The following is a 20,081-nucleotide window of genomic DNA, read 5'->3' as shown; positions in this document are numbered from 1 at the left end:
TACTTACTCATTTTGACAACACCATGTTCATCTATTAGCTCCTGCTGGTCACCTCTGTGTGTACATATAATGCACCTGCACCAGTATGCGAGAGGGTTCATCTGTGCTCTCCCAGATGGTGAGAAAACAGTGGGCTGCCTGAGGTCTATCACCTGGTCGTGAAATGCTAATTATTAACATAAATAAGTTTCACACTGATACTGCATATGCACATAACCCCACCTTGATTGAAACATCTGTCCGTCTTGCTTAGCGTGAATTTTTTAGACATCTTTTTTTCCATATGAATTCACAAAGAAGCCCGACCTTACAATTCCCTCTGGTCATCATTTGGTCTTTCTGGCTGGATTTTTATCCTCCTCTGCAGTTCTGCATGAAAAATCCATTTCAATCAGCTGGTATACACCCTCATCCCTTACGTTTTCAGCTATCTCTCCTCAGTCTCCTCCTCGTGCCCTCTCTTCTCACACTCAGCGTCCTCCCTCTTTCCTCAGAGTGGGGCTGCTGAGCCGAGAATGAAGCCATTTTAAATCAGACTGCAGTCCACTGTTATATTTTATTTTCTCTAATTTGTGAGGGTAGATGCATGTGTGTGTGTGTGTGGCTTTGTGGAAACTTGTGAATGCTAAAGGCACTAGTACTCGCTCCACATAATAATGTTCTCTTCCAGGGAATTGAGCTTGATCTGGCATTCGCTCCTGTATCCCGTACTTGAGGATGGCGAGGTCTGTCAATTCTCGTCAGAGAGGATATCGTGCTGTAGTTGAAGGGGATCTACTGTTATGGAACTAACATAGTAGCTTTGGTTCCCCTGCTCATTTGAATTTGGCATATTTGGGGCACATCATTGTTCTAGGATACAGGATTCTGTTCAATGTTACATTTATTTTGTTTGCTGATCAGAGAGTTTCCAACGCCACCGTGATGTTTTCATTCAACATCGTCGTATTCAACCATGGCATTTTAACATCAATCGATCAACAGTGGTCAAGACTAACTAAACCGAGACAAAGTTATGACCAAGACCAGAATGTATCGACACTGAGAAAAGACCAAGTGTCTGATGGGGTTGAGACCAAGTCAAGACCAAGACCATATCAGGGCAAGAGGAAACCAGGACCAGACCTGTGCGAGTTAGAATGTGCAACCTGCAAACCATAGGCCCTCCTCGCACCCGCAGAAAATAAATGAGGATCCCTCTTTGTTATCCTTGATCAAATAATCAAAAGGCATAGCAGAGGTGAATTTTACGCGTGGGAATGTTCCTTTGTTTTCCTTGAGCATTCACAGTAATGATGAATTAGAAAATGCACGGGCAGTTTTGTAATATCTCTGCAGTCGTGGTCTTGACCGGTCTTCAAACAAAAGACCTCATGAGGACAAGATCGAGACGAGACGATGACCTTTCAAAAAGTGGTTTTCAGACCCAAGCTGGAGACCAAGATCGATCTTGAGTTCTAGTGTGTCGATGGGCTCAGTCATCACATTCAATCCCTCCTAGCGAGCGTTGACTTGCTGACACGCCCCGCTGTTGCCCCTGACCCCTAAAATCTCAAACAGTCATGCTCGAGCCGCCCTGACAATGGCTCTCACCCCATGTATGACTGCATGACTCATGGCCGGGCCTGTTGTCGGCTACTGCTGAACCAGCAGTTGACTTATCAGGCACTGCCCGTGGCTCTTCTAATGCTGCGGTGCTGTTGTTTGGGCCACAACGTTGGCCTTAGCGGAGATCGCTCCTCTTTGGCCGGCTTCAAGCCCTCTGGCCAGCATCAGACTGCGGCGCGCTCGTTAGCTTAACGACCATGTCGGGAAAGCTCGCTGGGTTTTGCCGTGAGGCCAGCGTCGGGTTTCATGCAGAATGAAGAGGCATAAATAAACATTCTGTTTGTCATATGCTCTTTCTTTCTCACATACCCCAGGCTTCTGAGAGGGCACACTCCTCCATCAGCGGTCCGAGAGACATCTTGATCTCTCTGCCACCTCGATACAGTCAGACTTCCATCATCTCTTACTTGCTGATTGGCATGATGGAAACGCTGCCATCGTTGACGGACGAGCCGCTTAACTCTCTGAAGTTGTTTTCATTAGGGTTTCGACGTAATGATCATATAACTGCATTTGAGTACTTGCTGCTGCAACAGCAACCGTACGGCCTGAACAGAGACCGATGGCAACAACCTGCATCCATTGGCTGGCGGCTCGTGTTCAATTAATCCGATTGCATTCATCAAGTTTGTTGACAGACAGAACACAGCGACGGGGGATGGGTGACTGCTGGAAAACATCACACCTCTCATTTATGGTGTGCCGACACAATCGATGAAATTAACCCACTCCTCTCCAGCTCCCATTTGCCACATTTAGAAAGTGCAAGGCATATGGATGGACCGAGAGGCCATGGGAACGAAAGAGACAAAGAGAGAGGCAGCTCCTGTATGTGTGATCGCAACCCTTTCCCTTGCTGATCTCCGAGACAAAGTGAGACGACGTAAGTGGCAGGACGAGAATTGTAATAATCGCCAGCTCGTTTATTAATGAGCCCCGCAAACCCCTTTCTTGTTCTAGCATCGAGTACTTCTCTCTGCTACTGGCTGAATTAAAGGCTCGGCGGCTCATGGGCTGCCAGCTCTCAGCTTTCTTATTTTCAGTGTTACCCGGGCAGTAATACACTACATGGAGCCAACGGCAGGTGCTTTATCAATATGTGGTTTTGAGGTTATCATTGTACTGGTGTAACAGACATATGGCTGTTAAGTCAAATTATGTAAGTTAAAATTGGAAAATGTGTAATTGTAATCATTTTGTCATTGTGACAAGCTGTTCAACCACCTTTGACCAACAAGTTAACAGGTGTGTGACTTGCATCCCAAACTTCCCTCTGCTTTTCCTTATGTCTTGTTACTGTGTGTTGCACCAACAGGGGCCCGGGCTTAACCTTTACATCCTTCTGCCCCCCCCTTAGACTTGTGTTGCTTGGCTAGCCCAGACCAGAGCCGCCTATATATCTTTTGCCCCCGTTGTTAGTGGTGTTACGGCCAAATGCTGCTAGGTGTGTAGCAGTGGCTCTTGCTCTCCTGAAGCCTGTTGAAGCCAAACCAAATAAATAGCCATTCCCATTTGTTTGTGCTGCACTAGACTCTTCTAACTCTAACCATCTTGCATCAGCCAGCCGTTACTGATGCACTTCGTTTCACTGTTCTTTTCTTTGTTTTTTTTTAATCATCTTTATCCGTTTTCATATTTCCCCCCTCTATTATCCTATCCATCTCTGTATCAGCTTTAACTTATCTGCCGGCAACTTCCATCAACCCATTGCACTCCTTGCAGTAATATAGCAGCCTTTTTCCCTCTGTTTACTTCACACATGGTGTGATCAAAAGTGTCTCTCTCCAATTCCACGTGGCTGAAGACAAAAAGCCCATACAAAAATATATAATAAAAAAAGGAACAAGAGTAAACGGGAAAACTATTCTCCAGCGGGCCATGTGTGTGTTATTGCCCTCAATTGATTTTTTTTTTGCAGCGAGACTACATAATTTCACACACAACTCGGAAGGAGACAATCATATTTTTCCAGGATGCACTACATCATCCAGTCAAGCACCTTGTATAATACACTCAAGCTTCCGCCAGCCAACAAGTCAGAAAAGAGCCACTGTAATATTAGATCTGGATAAACAAATCATCAGTGCCGGTGGTGTAAGAAAACCATTGCCTTTGCATGTCACTTTTCTTTATTCGCCAGCAACAATGGCCCTCGCTCCACTCCAGAGCTGTCTAAAAGGGCGCCCAGTCCAGAGGGGACTTTATGGAAGTGACTAGTCTCCTCCGTCTTTCTGCTATTTCGGTCTGCCCTGCTGCCAATGAGTTGAAAGTCTCCCCTCATTATGTTGTTGCTCACGGAATCCTCCTCCTTCCCCCTCACCACTGATTACCCTCAGCTCGGTGCAATGCCACCCTGCACGCCCACAACTGGCAAGCCTTCGTTTCAGCTCCTGCATCCACGTGAGCTGTTATTTTTCTTTTTTTGACGTCACATCCCATCTCACTTATATATTATTCTGTTATTGAACCCTTAAACGGACGTTGACGCCACTATTAACCAGCATCAGCCCCCGCCTTGACTTTAGCCATGGTTCACGTTGTGAATGAGGGATTCACGATGGCTGTTTTAATGAAAATCTCCTGCTGTCACTCTGCTGACAATGTGTTCCTATGTTGATGTATTAAGGCTCCATCATTGGCAGGATATAAATGACCCGATGCCCACTTTGAAAAGACGATTGGGCAAATATGTCTTTAGCAAGCACTTCTGCCAACCCATGTGCCTTTGTATCAAACGGTCACCTTCAGTGGCGGAGGTAAAACAACGGCAAGAGGGGGAACGAATGTCCTGCGTCCCCCATCAGGAGAATCCTCGATGTGATGAACTGAGACTTGAAACACGACTTCATATGATGTTTGTAGTGCAGCATCTCAAGCTGCGCTACAAACTAGCTCACTGGCTCACTTAACTGGTGACGACAAATGCACTGCCTTTGATGACATTCTGCGGCAACACCATGAGCATTTGAATAGACATTCGATTTTACCATCTGTCCGGACGGATAATTTGATTCCTTTCATTTTCCAGTGTCCAGGAAGGATCCGTAGTGTGACTGTTTCGCAAACACGCAGGTTTTCTCCACCAGCACTGTCACCTACTAAAACCTACTGTGTGTGAACTCTGTGTGTGTGTGTGCGTGGGTGCATGAGTAGCCAGGCACAGCATTCCCACTGTGCTGTTTGTGATTTGGTTTCTCCCTCCCACCCCCCCGCCCACCGAACTACAGGCAAAGGACCTGAGACGCTGTTCGCCGGGCAGAAGCTGAACGACAATGAGTGGCACACGGTGAAGGTGGTGCGAAGAGGCAAGAGCCTGCAGCTGTCTGTGGATAACGTCACAGTGGAAGGTTAGTTGTGTCTGCCACACTGAGGGAACCATTTAGGGTGCGAGGCAGTGAACGAGACCACAGTGTGAGAATGCAGTCACTGATCCATGTTTATCACTCCACAGTAACATATCCACCCACACACAGAAAGTCAACTATCTTTTCCATTTGTCACTAAAACGACTCATTTGAGAGCGGAAGATATCTAATTATAATGATAATGAGTCAGACCTGCAGGTGGCATATGGTTAGTTCATTTATTATTAAACACCTATTTAGGGAAAGTGGTACCATAGCTAAAACAACATGAAGTATTAGCAGATATTTCTGAGATTACTATGTCTCATTTAAAAGGCTGGAAATGGAGAGTCACATCCCCATCCAACCCATATAGATGGGAGGATTAAGTCATTGTAATTTGTACTGCACCAAAGACAAATGAAAGGGGGAGATGTTTTTCAAGCACATACCGATGAGTGTGCAAAGCACAGAGGAACAGGTTATGACAACTTCTGAGAAAAATATTAAGAGAAGGATGAAAAGGTCAAGAGACGAGGTGGAGTCACGAGGACTCGCAGTATTGTGGCCCCGGGCGAAAGGATGGCAGGGCAAAGGGAGAGGTGAGAAAAAGGGAAAGGAGCGTGCACGCTGAGGCCAGAAGCAAGGAATGACCCTGTGAAATTCTGACTTGTTCACAAACTGGTTAATGGGGAGGAAGATAGAGGAAGCACCCAGGGGTGCCAAACCTGGCATTGCTAGCCAGGCTTCAGTGCAAAAGGCATTCTAATTAAGCTCATTACTCCGCATCTCCCAGTAAACACAATGTGGTATGGAGAGAGATCTTCTGCAACATTATGCATATATAATTTGATTCACAGTAGGTTTAAACCATAGACTGTACACACACTGTTTTAACAAGCAGCTAAAATTTATTTAAGATCTAATAAGCATATGAAAGGTGTGCTGAAACCATGATTATATTAAGTTTGACATGCAATTTCCACATTTACCCAAGAGACCTTTTGCTGCCTGGAAGAGAACATTGCAATGAATGTGTTCCCATATTTGTTGATTATTTTTTCTTTCTTTCTTGCTCCACCATTTCAGGCCAGATGACTGGTGCCCACACACGTCTCGAGTTCCACAACATCGAGACGGGCATCATGACGGAGCGGCGCTTCATATCTGTGGTGCCCTCGAACTTCATTGGCCATCTCCAGGGCCTGACCTTCAATGGGCTGCCCTATCTAGACCAGTGCAAGAATGGCGACATCTCCTACTGCGAGCTGAACGCCCGCTTTGGCATGCGCCACATCATTGCAGATCCTGTGACGTTTCGAACGAAAGGCAGTTACTTAGCGTTGGCCACTTTGCAAGCTTACGCCTCCATGCACCTCTTCTTTCAGTTTAAAACCACCACGCCTGACGGCCTGATGCTCTTCAACTCTGGAGACGGGAGTGACTTCATTGTCGTGGAACTGGTGAAAGGGTGAGTCTCATGTAATTGCTCTACAAGAGTAGCATTGTATGTTTTTTTTGTCCCGTAAATGGTATTCACATTAAGTCACTCCATTGACATTTCAGAAAATCCTTATATAAAGAGTTCTAAGCATGGAAACAAGCCAGCCAACTACGGGATAAATCGTTACCATAAACATTTGGATAAGAGTGAAAAAAACAAAGGAAAACCTCAACGGTACAAGACTGTGTACATAATGATTTGAGAGTGAAGAAACTACTCATCATTAACAATTGTGTTTTAAACTAACCCTTGTCAATCTAAAATTAGGACGGATTCAGCAACTCTATGGCTTATTTATACCTTGGCTTTTACTTTTTCTCAAATCTACCATTGTCAGATGAAAGCCAAAAAAGTCAAGCACCGTCCTTTGATTTGTGCTCTAATATATCACTCTGCAAAGTGATCCAGTCCATTTCCTGCTAATTCTAACCCAGTTGCACACTGTGTGAAATAGAGTGCACAGCCTGGTGAATCATCAATTGATCACCACATTAATCAGGGAAAAGGTTTCTGAACCATCATTCATTTATAATGTGTTTGGTAACACAAAATAAACTAAATAAATACTGAAACATATTTTTGTTCTCCTTTTCTCTCAGTTAATGCAGATCAGTGAGTGATTTAATGCTGCTATGAATCAGGTTTGGCTGAATGATAATTACTTTAATGCAAGTTATTGGAATCAGCTGCAGATTCCACTGGGAGGCAGAAAGTAGAGACATATTATTGTCTTTTTCTCTCGGGTATATAGTTTCCAATCCATTAACTGATAACAGTTAATGGAGGAATGTGAGCAAAATGCTATTCCCTGACAGGCAAAGTATTTGTCAAAGCTAGAAGCAAGCACAAACCCCAAATAAACTGGTTCAGACTGTGAATTGTATCACCCTAAAAGCTGTTCATAATTAGAGAATCTAAAAGAGGCTTTTGCTTGTGTATCTCTCTTCCTCTTGTGCTCCATAGTCAGCACAGTTACAACACAAAGGCTTGAGCTGCCTCTGCCACACAAAGACAAGAGGCTACATAAAGGAACTGGAATAGGTGGAGAGAAACCAACAACACATACCTTGGATGAAACCGCTACAATAGCCTTAACCCAAAACACAAAAGACAGACATATTTTGAGAATTGGGGAACTGTGCCCCATCATCTGCCTTTGGGCAAACAGGGGCTTTTGAACAAAAACAGGTTTCCATATTTACACGTCAAACCAATAAGTACACAAATAGCAAACCCCAGGCCTTATATACAGCCACCAAAACTGGCAATATTATTTATTTCAACAATGTATTCTTCAATAGAATAGAATGGGGACATCAGAGAAAAAGCACTAGAGCACTTCACTTCATCAATTGGAGGTTGAGAAAACACTCAGTTCAAAATTGTAACTGGTGCTGTTGTATGGGGTCAGATCAGTCTCAATAATTGCAAATGCACACAGAGAGACTTACAAATGCAAACACAAAGATTTACAAATGCGCACAGAACAATTTACAAATATGTTTAATTTACAAATGCACACAGAAGGATTTACAAATAAATTACTCACAAATGCACGCAGAACGATCCACAAATACCTTTCCAATGCACACATAAATAAAGTACGATTTATATAAATGTAAAAACCACAAATACATTTCTGCATTTCTATGTGGATTTTTCGATTTGTTTGTGAATTTGTGTGTATTTATTTGTCAATCACACTACGTTTGTTTGTGGTTTGCTTCACATGTGTGTGTGGATTTATGAGGCTACCCTGCCGTGGCTACATTTGCAAATGCGTTTTTTTTAACATAGACCTATCTGTAGCCAATCAGATGTCGCCCTCATTTTCAGCCAACCAATTCAGCCAGTGTGCATTGGAAAGGTATTTGTGGATCGTTCTGCATGCATTTGTAAATCAAACATATTTGTAAATTGTTCTGTGCGCATTTGTAAATATTTGTGTTTGCATTTGTAAGTCTCTCTGTGTGCATTTGCATTTATTGAGACTGACCCCATACTGTTGATTGTCCCCATTTCTAGAACTTATTCCTTCAAAATAATTATTTGATTTGATTTGTAATAATGACGGTGATGTAGAAGTAGTAGGAGTTGAAGTGTATCAACCATTGAAAAGATGATTAAAGTTGAGGCCTATATTAAATACATGTCATGAACATGCTATAAGAACTAAGATGTTATAAAAATTATCTCCAGAATACTGTGCATTTAGAGATTTCTGGTGAAGTGGTATGTCCGCCTGCTGAACCCTGATAATCATCAACAGTGAGGAGTCTCTGGGCTCCACTAGAGCAGTTAACATTATGGATATATGGACTATATCAGTTTTTTACATCCGAAGCTCTGATTGATGTTTTTGAATGAAGCTTTAAATGTCTGTCATATTACAATGGTGTCACCCTAAAATGTGTGATTAATTGTGATTATATAAATGTAATTTTTTGTGCTGTTACATTGCTGCTAAACAGTCCCTGTTAATACAGTTGAATGATAGATAGATAGATAGATAGATAGATAGATAGATACGTTATTCATCCCCAGGGGGACATTAATTTGTAGCAGCAGTAAACAAGGTTACACTATTGTATATATTGTAACCTTGTACACTAAAATAAAATAAAATGGTTATTCAGGTAACTTCAACCACATTGCTTGCAAAGAGCTTAAAGGCTGTATTATCCCTTTGCTTGGTCACATCTTGAGCCACGCCATCGTCCCCATGCAATCTGATCGCCTATTTGAGATATTGACTAACCACGATTGGAATATATGAAAAAATGAAACGATTGCACCAACCCAAATGACACAAAGTCTGATTTCTCCCCTCACAGATACGTCCACTACGTCTTTGATCTTGGCAACGGGCCGTCGCTGATGAAGGGCAACTCAGACAAGCCACTCAATGACAACCAATGGCACAATGTGGTGGTGTCCCGGGACGCCAACAATGTGCATACCCTCAAGATCGACTCGCGCACCGTTACGCAGCACTCCAATGGAGCCCGCAACCTGGACCTCAAAGGTAACGGCAGGTTGTCCAGCTCATAGTGATTCTTTCTTCTCAGAGAACATTACCACTGACAGAAAATAACTATTCCTACTTGGTCGGTCCCTTAATTGTTCTTGGAAGGAGGCCATAGTCTAATGCCAGCTCAAATCCATTTAAGTCAGGCCCACTTTCAGGATCACTTTTAGAATAGGTCCACCTTTCATTCCTTGTATTTGAGGAATTCCTTTGCATTGGTTTAGTTCTTTCAGAAAACATTGGACATTTCAGTGCAAGGGCCGTAAAATATGCTTCCCCCCCCCCCCCCCCCCCCCCCCCCCCCCCCCCCCACACACACACTCTTCTTTCACCAGATGGTTGGCTTTACAGGAACAGGGCAATATAAGAGCAATTTTCTTTACCAATTGGTGTACAGATATGACCTAAATCTAACATCGCAGACCAAGGTGAAAAAACAAGAATCACACCAGAAACAATAATAGCTTATCACTTTGTCCCTCCGTGGTCTTTTTGACTTTCAGCCGCAGTATGACGACTATTATTTGATGGGCACACCTTTACTTCTTTGACTCCTTCCCTCATGAATCATCTAGAAATAATAGCCATGGTCGCGAGGACTTGAATGTGAATAGGTATCTGAGGTCTGCTTGGAGGCTGGCACTGGAAGCTCAGGTAATTGTTAGCTTCAGACCTCAGCAGTCTGGTTTTCCTATGTGTTATTTGCCTTGTAGCTGCCTGTGGAACGGAAGAGTGAGAGCAAAAAATATTAGTAGAAAGTCAAAAATAAAGTGAAAGAGATTTTTGGATATTGATGTTGGACAATGTGGACGTGTCAGTGCGTAGCAATGTTAAGATTAGCTCTGGATGATTCACTGTGATTTTTTCCGTCATGTTCCTGAGTAGCGTCTTGAGGCTATGGCGGTCAGGGTGAGCCACTTGTCCCACTGAAGGATGTGAGGAGTCAATAGATCAAAAGGAGCCCCAAGAGATAATTTATTGACAGACTTTTTTTCCTGTTTTGTCCTTTTGGGTATTCAATTCAATTCAGTTTATTTTGTAAAGCCCAAAATTACAAATGACAAATTTGCCTCAGAGGGCTTTACAATCTGTACACATACGACATCCCTGTGCCAGGACCTCACATCGGCTCAGGAAAAACTCCCCAAAGAAACAGAAAAAACCCTTTCACAGGGAAAAAGATTAAAGAAACCTTCAGGAGAGCAAAAGAGGAGGATCCTTCTCCCCCGGATGGACAGAAGCAATATATGTCATGTGTACAGATGAACAGCATTAAGGAGTTACAACACATTCAATGAATATGACAGAAATGTATGAATAATGAGTAGGCATGGACCACGATCCAGATTTCCACAATCCATGACACAGAAGGAGGAAGAGAGGAGAGAGGGCCATCAGCAGGGCCATGGTAGGAGGCAGGGCCACGGAGGCAGGAGGCCGGCCCACCAGGAAGGAGGCATCGCAAAAGAGGCCAGGCCTTTGAGGCAGGAGGCACAGAGAAGGAGGCAGGGCCATTGAGAAGGAGGCTAGGTCAGGACCCAGGAGCCAATACCAGCTTCAGACACAGCCATATCTAATGGACCCTATGAGGGGTGAAGTCAAAAAGACTCTGGGGAGGAAGCAGAGTTAGTAATGTGCAATGGAGAGATGTAAATTCATCCATAAGGAGAGACCGAAGAGGAGATAGGTGCTCAGTGTATCCTAAAACGTCCCCCAGCAGCCTATAAGCCTATAGCAGCATATTTAAGGGCTGTACCAGGGCAAACCGGTTAATCGTAAGAGGGGGCAGGTTTATAGAGTGGCACTATGCCAGTGTCCTTACGCTGGGTTACAGACCAGGGTACAGAACACAAAACAAGCATTCAAAAGCTGGAGACACAGGGAATGAAGAGTATACATTTAGATACAGTGAGTTTAGCAGCGAGCCATGTAATTAGCAGCCTCATATCTCCAAATGTCATGGTGAAACTCAAATAAAGTGTGTGGTGGAAAATGTATTAATTAATGTAACTGTGTTACTGAATTACTCAGAGCAGAGTTCAGCTCATCTTGCAAGGGACAATAGCTGGTTGTTTTGTCTTTCTCTCTCTATCAGCCAATTATATTTTTGGCCCATATGCTTTGGAGGAGGAATATACTGTGTGGTCATCACATTACTTATATGCTCATTTCACTAGACTTGATGTCAATGGAGTAATCAGTAATTACTAGATATAATAAGTGCTTGCTTTCAAAGTTGTTTTCAATACATCAAGCTGCAGTGCAATGCATATTTGTTCCACATTGTGTGAATAGGAGATAAAACTAGTCTCCTGTGCATCCATGCACTCTTTGCTGTATATCTTCTCTCTGACAGAAAATGAGAAGGGTTTTCCTTTTGATTGGTGGCTTCTGTCTTGGTTGTGGTGCACACTGCTGTCAATACACCCGGAGGCAGTCATTGAGATATCCCCCCCCCCCCCCCCCCCCCCCCCCCCCCCCCCAGTTTAGAGAAACATACCGGAGTATCAGCAGTGAAGCAAAATGTTCAGTTTAACTGTAAACTATATTTAGAATAACTTCACTGCTTTATCTTGCCGTCAGAGAGCCCTTTCCGACGGGGAACTGACACCATTATCTATGCTCTCTTCGAAGCCACACGACTCCATTGACAAAGAACAATATTATCCCTCATAGAACACAGGAGTTGCTGGTCTACGGCTGCCTTGATCTGTTTGTTGCTTTGTTGTCATTGTGTGACTTAAGCGAATCCAAACTAAGACTTTAAAAAACAACAAAACTTTGGAGAAAACAGTTCAGTTCCCTGGAAGAAAGGGATGTCTGACGGCATGGTAAAGTGGTGCACTTGAACTGATATTGTTTTATTAGCTGTCTCCAGTACATTGATGCCGCCCCCGTCCACAGTAGTGCATTCCTTTGCTCCTGTCCTGGGGCTCCTTAAGTACCTTGTATAACCCCACTTCAAAAAATCTGAACTATCCCAGCTTCTTATCCTTGTCCATTATCTTACATCTGCAAACATGTTGAACTGTGTCCTTTCTAATCAAGCACAAGTGCTTCATAACAACAACCCCTCCACAGAAGAGATACACACCCCCAGCTGTCAGTATAGTTTACAAGATGTAAACATAATCTGCTTTCCCATTATTGTGACAAGCAGTGTATTAGCATCCCCTCACTCAGCTTGAGTGATTAATAGACAATTCTACCTCCTCCTTATAAAACACCACCAACCGAGCGTGCGCCGGCAAGATCCCTCAGCTGTCCACCACAGTGGCATGCAGCGACAGTGGCCCCATTAGCATATTCAATAGTACACACACAAGATGGAATGATTTGTCTCACGAATGAAACAGAAGGCCGTTGTGCCTCTTCAATGCCCAATCAACACAGTGTACACGGCTGGGGAGCAACTCTCCGTCTGTGTTATTAATCTGTGAACTACAATGTTTGCAGAAAGTTCTTTTCATGTGTCCTTTTCTTTATCTCAACAACTCTTGCCTGCAGGGAATTGTAGTTTGAATCTCGCTTCAGAGGACTTTAGCAGGGAGACAATGTCTTTATCCTCAATTCCCTCGTCTAATTGGGCATTCAAACATTGCTCTTTAGTGCAGTGACCATTCATCTGCCAACATATAATACGCAGCTCAGACACTGTAGTGCCATAAGTGCAGCTCTCTAGTGGGGCAATATGGTACTACAAGCTCCTTAAGATATGATGGTGCATCACCAATCAAGGCTTTGTAGGTGAGGAGAAGAATTTTAAACGTGTGCTATGTTCAGCAGTCACACACAAATCTTTGTAAATCAAACAGAAGGAATGGCAACAATAAGCCATTTCTCACAATCTCTCTGTTCTGTTCTAACACCAGTTCCGACTGCATTTCAAGGCAAAAATAACCAGATTTTCCAAGCGTTATCTGTGTAATTGCCGAGAGAAAATGGGGAAAATGGGTTTTGTGCTCTCTGTCTTCCCTTTCTTTGTTTTTGGACAGGCAAAAAAAATCTTTACGGCATCCCTCTTTGTTAGCTAAATTATGGTGAGGGAACAACACACACACACACACACACACACAGTCCCCGAGGATAGCACTGAGTGGATTTAATTCTGTGTAGTGAATGCCAGTCTCAAAAGAAGACATGTTGAACATACACCATCCAGAGGATACGGCTTTGTCATGCTGATAACAACCTGCAGAACACAGCAATTCATTGCCATGAAATAGCCCTGTTGTTTGTTCAGTGCCGCGCAGTTTAAAAAAGGTCCTATCAACAATGTCGGATGTTCTATGTGATTTGCGATTGGATATGATGGTGAAACATCAATACATGCATCATCTTTAAGTGCTTATCCTTTTCAGGGCCACGCAATGGTAAAACGTGATAACAATACAAATTTAAAAAAAAAAGACAATTATCTAAAACCCCAAGCTAAATATGATACCACCGTTGAGGATTGTTTGGAATTTTGTATCTGTGATTGTTAATTTTAATGTGACCAGCACATGCGAGTACAGCCTTAGTCATAGCTGACTAAACCATTGTTCAGTGTGATGCTGAAGACGGGGTGGAGGGATATACTCCACCCCGTCTTACTCCATACACATGTTTCACAAGCATAGTACATCATAATCAAACTAGGAGTGCTTGTTCAGGTCAATTCGTTCTCTCTTCGGTCAGGAAAAATGTCTTTGGGCGCTCTGTTACTCTCAGGGCGGGGAGAGTAGACCGTCTTCTATTACAATTGCCGAAGAGGAAATGAAAAGACCATGTAAAAGCATTTCTGAAACTCATAAAGGTCACATTTCCTTTAAACACAATCGATTATATTCATAGAATTTTCTATTACGTCCATATATAGTAATATTCAGCATGCTATTCGATCTGTTTTAGAGTGGTGAGCAATACTGGCCTCTAGCAAATGCATACATCATCAGAGGAAGCAAAGGACAACTTTCTTAGAATCTAAGCTGCAATTCAATTACATTTCATTTTATATAGCCCAAAATCACAAATTACAAATTTGCCCCAGAGGGCTTTACAATCTGTACACATACGACATCCCCTGAAAAAATCCCCCTCAAAAAACTTTCAGATGGACCACCAACAATAACAGCAGCAGTGGATATAGTAGAATAATAATATGTGATTAACCCTGAATTGTTCTCTGTGGCTGTGTCTACATATGAACCTGTGAGGCCAGAAAACAAAGACTACGGAGAAGGAGCAAAGTTAGTATTGTGCATTAATGGAACATGAATTCAAACAGAAGAAGATGGAGAGGGGTGGGCGTCAGGGGCCATGGCAGGACCAGAGTCCACAGCGAGAAAGCACAAAGACTCTGTGGAAGAAGTATAGTTGGTAATGTGCATTGATTTTCTATATTTATTTTGGGGATCTTCTGACTGCCTAAAATGGGGATCTTAGACATTAAGTTAACAACACCCCTCCCCGTGCGCCACTTTGATCCAATACAAATGTACTTAATTATCATTGAATTAATTCAACAGCTAAGAAGGGATTTCCTTCATCTCAGCGCCATCTCTGCAGGAACGTGTCAAACAGCCTGTTGTTAGACGCTTCATATTGCGAGGGCTACTTTGCCTGTTTCAGTCCTGATTTTTGATAGCTTGCCACTTGGACCTGATTGGGTATTGCTTTCATACTTTCACATTAACAGTGTAAAATAAATTGTTTGCTTGCCTCGTGCATTTTAACAACATTAGTAATGACCATGTTTGTTTTGAGGCTTCAGTATCATCACCCAGAAGACAAGCAGCCTCCTCAAGGGAAGGAAGCAGGAACAATGAGCAACATGCTCTTTGTCACAGGAAGCAATACAGGTTTACATGATACGTCTTCATCAACTCTGGGTGAACACAACCTCGTCATCGTTGTTTATGCTCATCATGCCAAGGTATCACAATGGATTTAACAATGATATATTGATCATTAATTAAGTGCTGCACTTGGCACCTTAAACCAAGGACACGTTATGGTAATTAGTGAATGTCCTCTGACTACGCCAAGCCATTAAGAATGTATCTTTTGCCATATCCTCTAACATATTTTATCAATTGATGACAATGCTGTACATCAGTGGTCACCAACCCTTTTAAGCCCAAGATCCCTGATCTCTGCCCTGGTGACAGGCAAGATCTCCCTATTGAGGCGTTGAGAGAAAAACACTGTACAGACTGGACTTACAACTTGAGGCTTTTTATTTGGCCTAATTGTAATTGAATGAAATCAAACACTTTGGTCCAGCTTTCAAATTGATGTAACCATGAACACACTAAATGACTTAATTTCAGTGCAACATAGAAAGTACATTATTTGTTAACCGCACACAATATGAACAAGATAAAACACATTTGCAATGAGCAGGCTGGATGAACTCCAAATATTAATGTTGTATTTATCAACTGAAGTTACAACACAACACTGACAACATTCTCAGTCAGTGCAACTAATGTAAGTTCAGTTCAGCTCTGTTTCCGCACAATGCCATCAGAAGTCATGTGACTCCAGTCAGTGTGATGGCTGTGACTGAACACTGACTGTGATCTTGTAGTTGGGCTCATCAGCACAGACAGCAGGTCTGAGGCAGTCTGTGAGCCGGCTCCTGGATTTTGATTTGGTGATTTTCTGAACTCCACTTACGCAGTTTTTGGGACAAATTTGGCATTCATGAACGTTTTTCTCATTTGGGCTTCGTTCTGAACTGAGCTTTTGTTTTGAAGGGCAACAGCAGAAAAGCCGATCTCACGGAGGTATGACCTGGCGAGTCGCAAAGAATCTTGGCCGTCGCGCAGGCGTAACCCGTTAACGCCGTAACGTAAACATGTACACGAAGGTACAGGCATTTCGCCATGTATTTATTAATGACTTAGTTTTATGTCTGTGTAGTTTGAACTTGTGAAATATGTGAAGTTCTCAATAAAGGTCTTTCTGCATGTCCCCCTGCGCCCCACCTGTAGCTCCCCCGTACTACATTCCCCTCGTTCCAGGGAGCACAGCTGAGAACACTTCGGCTGTGTAAGAACCCATTTTCAGGCGTTCATGAATTAGGTGATCAGAGATCTTTTCTGACGTTGATCTTCTGAAGTCTGTCAGAAAACATTTCAGAAGACACTTTAGAAAATGTTCGAGAATGAGGAACAATGCGTTTCTGAATTTATTTTTATTTTATTATTTCAGGGAACGTCTCCGAGATCGACCGGTCGATCGCGATCGACGGGTTGGCGACCACTGCTGTACGTTAGATTTTTGTGGGTAGAGAACAAAATACCGGGATCTTATTAACCCAGAACAGCGTCCGGTAGTCCGTCCGAGTGTTTATCGCGTATATATCCATGGGATTTTATTTGAAAGGTAAGAACAGAATGAATGAATCTGGTCTGCGCTGCCTTTGTCAAGGTTGAAAGGAATAATACCATATTGTTTGCCATATTGGTTCAGACTATGGTGCCTCTGTGTTGTATAGTGCACATTTTTTATATATCCGTTCCGCACAATGTCGATACTTTAATTGTCAAATGTGCTCAAAGAGAATTTAAAAATAGTTTTGAATAAAACATTAAAAGTATTTTTCACGCCCTAATATTCATGCCCCGCTAGAAAGTACTCATGATAAAATATTGATATAGGAATTAATCATACAAAGAACAAAATAACTACCTTGTTGTGTAAAGGCATGGTGGTGTAGTGGCTAGCACTGTCGCCTCACAGCAAGAGGGCCGCGGGTTCAATTCCCGGTCGGAGCGGTCCTTCTGTGTGGAGTTTGCATGTTCTCCCTGTGGCAGCGTGGGTTCTCTCCGGGCTCTCCGGCTTCCTCCCACAGTCCAAAGACATGCTGCAGGTTAATTGATCTCTAAATTGCCCATAGGTGTGAATGGTTGTCTGTCCCTACATGTGCCCTCGATGGACTGGCGGCCTGTCCAGGGTGTTCCCTGCCTTCGCCCTATGTCAGCTGGGATAGGCTCCAGCGCCCCCGCGACCCTAATGAGGATAAGTGGTATTGAAAATGGATGGATGGATGGATTATCAAGCAATTATCAAACATAACACTGCATATTAGAGGAACGCCCTTCTTTACTGCAAAGAACACAATGTCAAAGATATCAATGTCATTTGTACATCCAATGATGGTAAAGGAGGAATAACGACAACAGGAGCACAGATCTAGTGAAGAGTTGTTTTTTCAGGTTGAGGAAATGCAGAGAGGAGGAATAATTTGCCGTGCAATATTCAAAAAGTGCCTGTCGCTTCCTTTTGAAGATGCTTCCTAATGAGGCACACTTGTGAAGAACTGTAAAGAGATGGCATTGAATATGTTCCATTTTTCAACTAAAGGCAGAACAAATTGAAACACAATGTGGAGAGGTTTAGCCAGGGAGAGAAAGAGGCGGAGAGAAAGACAAACAGGTGCACACTTTTTAACGAGCTCTGCTCTTGCCAGCGGTGAAATTAAGATGAGCTGTTTGATCACCCCAAATCATTTCACTCTTCATCTTTCTGGTTCATAAAGCCGGGCGAAACTAGTTCTTCAAGCTTCTGTCCACATGCACTCTCAAAGTGATAAAGCTTGTAGGTCAGTACAGACCCTCCAAGGGGAAACCAACTCACACTATCATATGATATGGACCTGTACTTGTACAGCGCTTTTCTAGTCTTCAACCACTCAAAGCACTTTAACACTACATGACATCATTCACCCATTCATACACTGAAGGGAGGAGCCACCGACCCATGAGGACTAACTAACAGTCATACACCGTAGGCACAGCTACAGCACCAATGTTGGGGTTAAGAGTTTTGCCCAAGGACACATCGACATGGGCTAGCGGAGCCTGGGATCGAACCGCCGATCCTCTGATTGAAGGATGACCCTGCTCACCACTGACTGATACATTTTACAATTTCTTGAACAAAAGCAGCATGTAGTGTTGGTAAATCATGCTTCTATTTTAATTTATTTATTTTCAATCTCAACAAAGGTAATACATATTCAGCATAATAATATTTGCTCTTTGAATTTGTACACTGCAATCAAAATCATATGCAAACATGATCAAGTCTTGGCAGTAAAGATAGGAAGTTACAATCAGGGAATTTAAGGGAAGCATAGAGGTGAAGTTTGATGTTTTCTTCACAACAAACTGCTACTAGTATGGCACATAAACAATTGACAGAGCATATCAAATGAATAGGCCTAATCATAGCCTTTTCACTGGCAAACATCTGAATTCAATTTGTCTTGGTGCATAGCAAAGTGAACAATAGTCAATTTATTTGTGTGCTTGTAAGTGCAGACCGTTGTTTAGCTAGATTACCCATCAAGTGGTCAATGGATTGTACCAGTTGCTGTGTTAACACAACTTCTTTGTGACACCACACACTTGCAAGAGTGATCCAAGATCAAAGTGAATAGCATGTACTTATGCATGGTTGTAATTTACTTTGTTGACAAACACTGTCAAACATTAGCATTAGTATTACTTGTGTTTGGTGAAATGTAGCTCTGTAAAACACGGGGTACAACAGAGATTTCAAAGAGAAAAAAAGCACCAACTGGAAGCCATTTATCGACAGCAAACATATGCAAATATAATGCATCTGCCTGGTACCTGGCGGGTCAGTAAACAACTTCAGTGAAGCAGCTGTGGGTTAGGTGCCTCGTTCATCTATCCATCCATCTATCGGTCTGTCTGTCCATCCATCAATCCACTAACCCGTCCTTCAATCCTTCTATCTGTCCATCCATCAATCTTTCCATCCACCAACCCTTTCTTCCATCCGTCCACCAACCTGTTCTTCCATGCATCATCTACCCGTCCTTCCATCCAGCCATCCTTCCATCCATCCATCCACCAACCCTTTCTTCCATCCATCTTTCCGTCCACCAACCCGTTCTTCCATCCATCCATCTACCAGCCTGTCCTTCCATCCATACTTCCATCCATCCATCCACCAACCCGTCCTTTCATCCATCCACCCACCAACCTGTCTTTCAATCCATAAACCCATCCTTCCATCCATCCATCCATCCACCAACCCGTCCATCCACCAACCCTGTCCTTCCATCCATATATTCGTCTGTCCACCCATCCATCCACAGACTTCAGTAGTTCTTCTTTCTTTATACGCTCTTTCTGGATATTGTGTACACCCTGCTGGTGTCCATCAGCAGCTTCCACCCCCTTTGCCTTATTTTGGGGGTGCTTTATATTCAATTTATTGGCAGTGTTAATGTCTTACTACATAGATAAATTCCTCTTGCTACTCCACTCTACAGGGGGGATTTGTCTTATGCTACTCTACTATATAGAAGGATCAATATGTGCAACCAATGTCTCGCTCAAGGACAAGGTAGCATGCAGTGTATTTGGTAAAAAGGGGGATTGCACCCACAGTTTCTGATAAAAGGAAATGAATGTTACCTCTTTAAACTCTGACGCAGATGCTGCACCACTGTATGTTTTTGTACATTCCAAACAATATGTCCAATAAATACTATATTATTCCACTGTCGGCAATCTAGCATTCGACCTTGCTAATGTACGCGCAACACTCACTCGCTTCAGTTATTTGTCAC

The 20,081-nt window shown here is 43.0% G+C and overlaps 1 protein-coding gene across 1 annotated transcript in view; it reads left to right on the top strand.

Moving 5' to 3' along the window:
• nrxn2b (neurexin 2b) overlaps positions 1–20,081 on the top strand; it is a 346,947-nt gene that overhangs the window by 50,653 nt on the left and 276,213 nt on the right. The window contains exons 7-9 of the mRNA XM_034557186.1: positions 4,836–4,955; positions 6,042–6,423; positions 9,291–9,481. Coding sequence (XP_034413077.1) covers positions 4,836–4,955; positions 6,042–6,423; positions 9,291–9,481 — 693 coding nt within the window. The remainder of the gene's footprint in view (positions 1–4,835; positions 4,956–6,041; positions 6,424–9,290; positions 9,482–20,081) is intronic.

This window comes from Cyclopterus lumpus, chromosome 18 (assembly GCF_009769545.1).
Source record: "Cyclopterus lumpus isolate fCycLum1 chromosome 18, fCycLum1.pri, whole genome shotgun sequence".
NCBI classification, from domain to species: Eukaryota; Metazoa; Chordata; class Actinopteri; order Perciformes; family Cyclopteridae; genus Cyclopterus; species Cyclopterus lumpus.
This window is presented reverse-complemented; position numbering and strand designations above follow the sequence as displayed.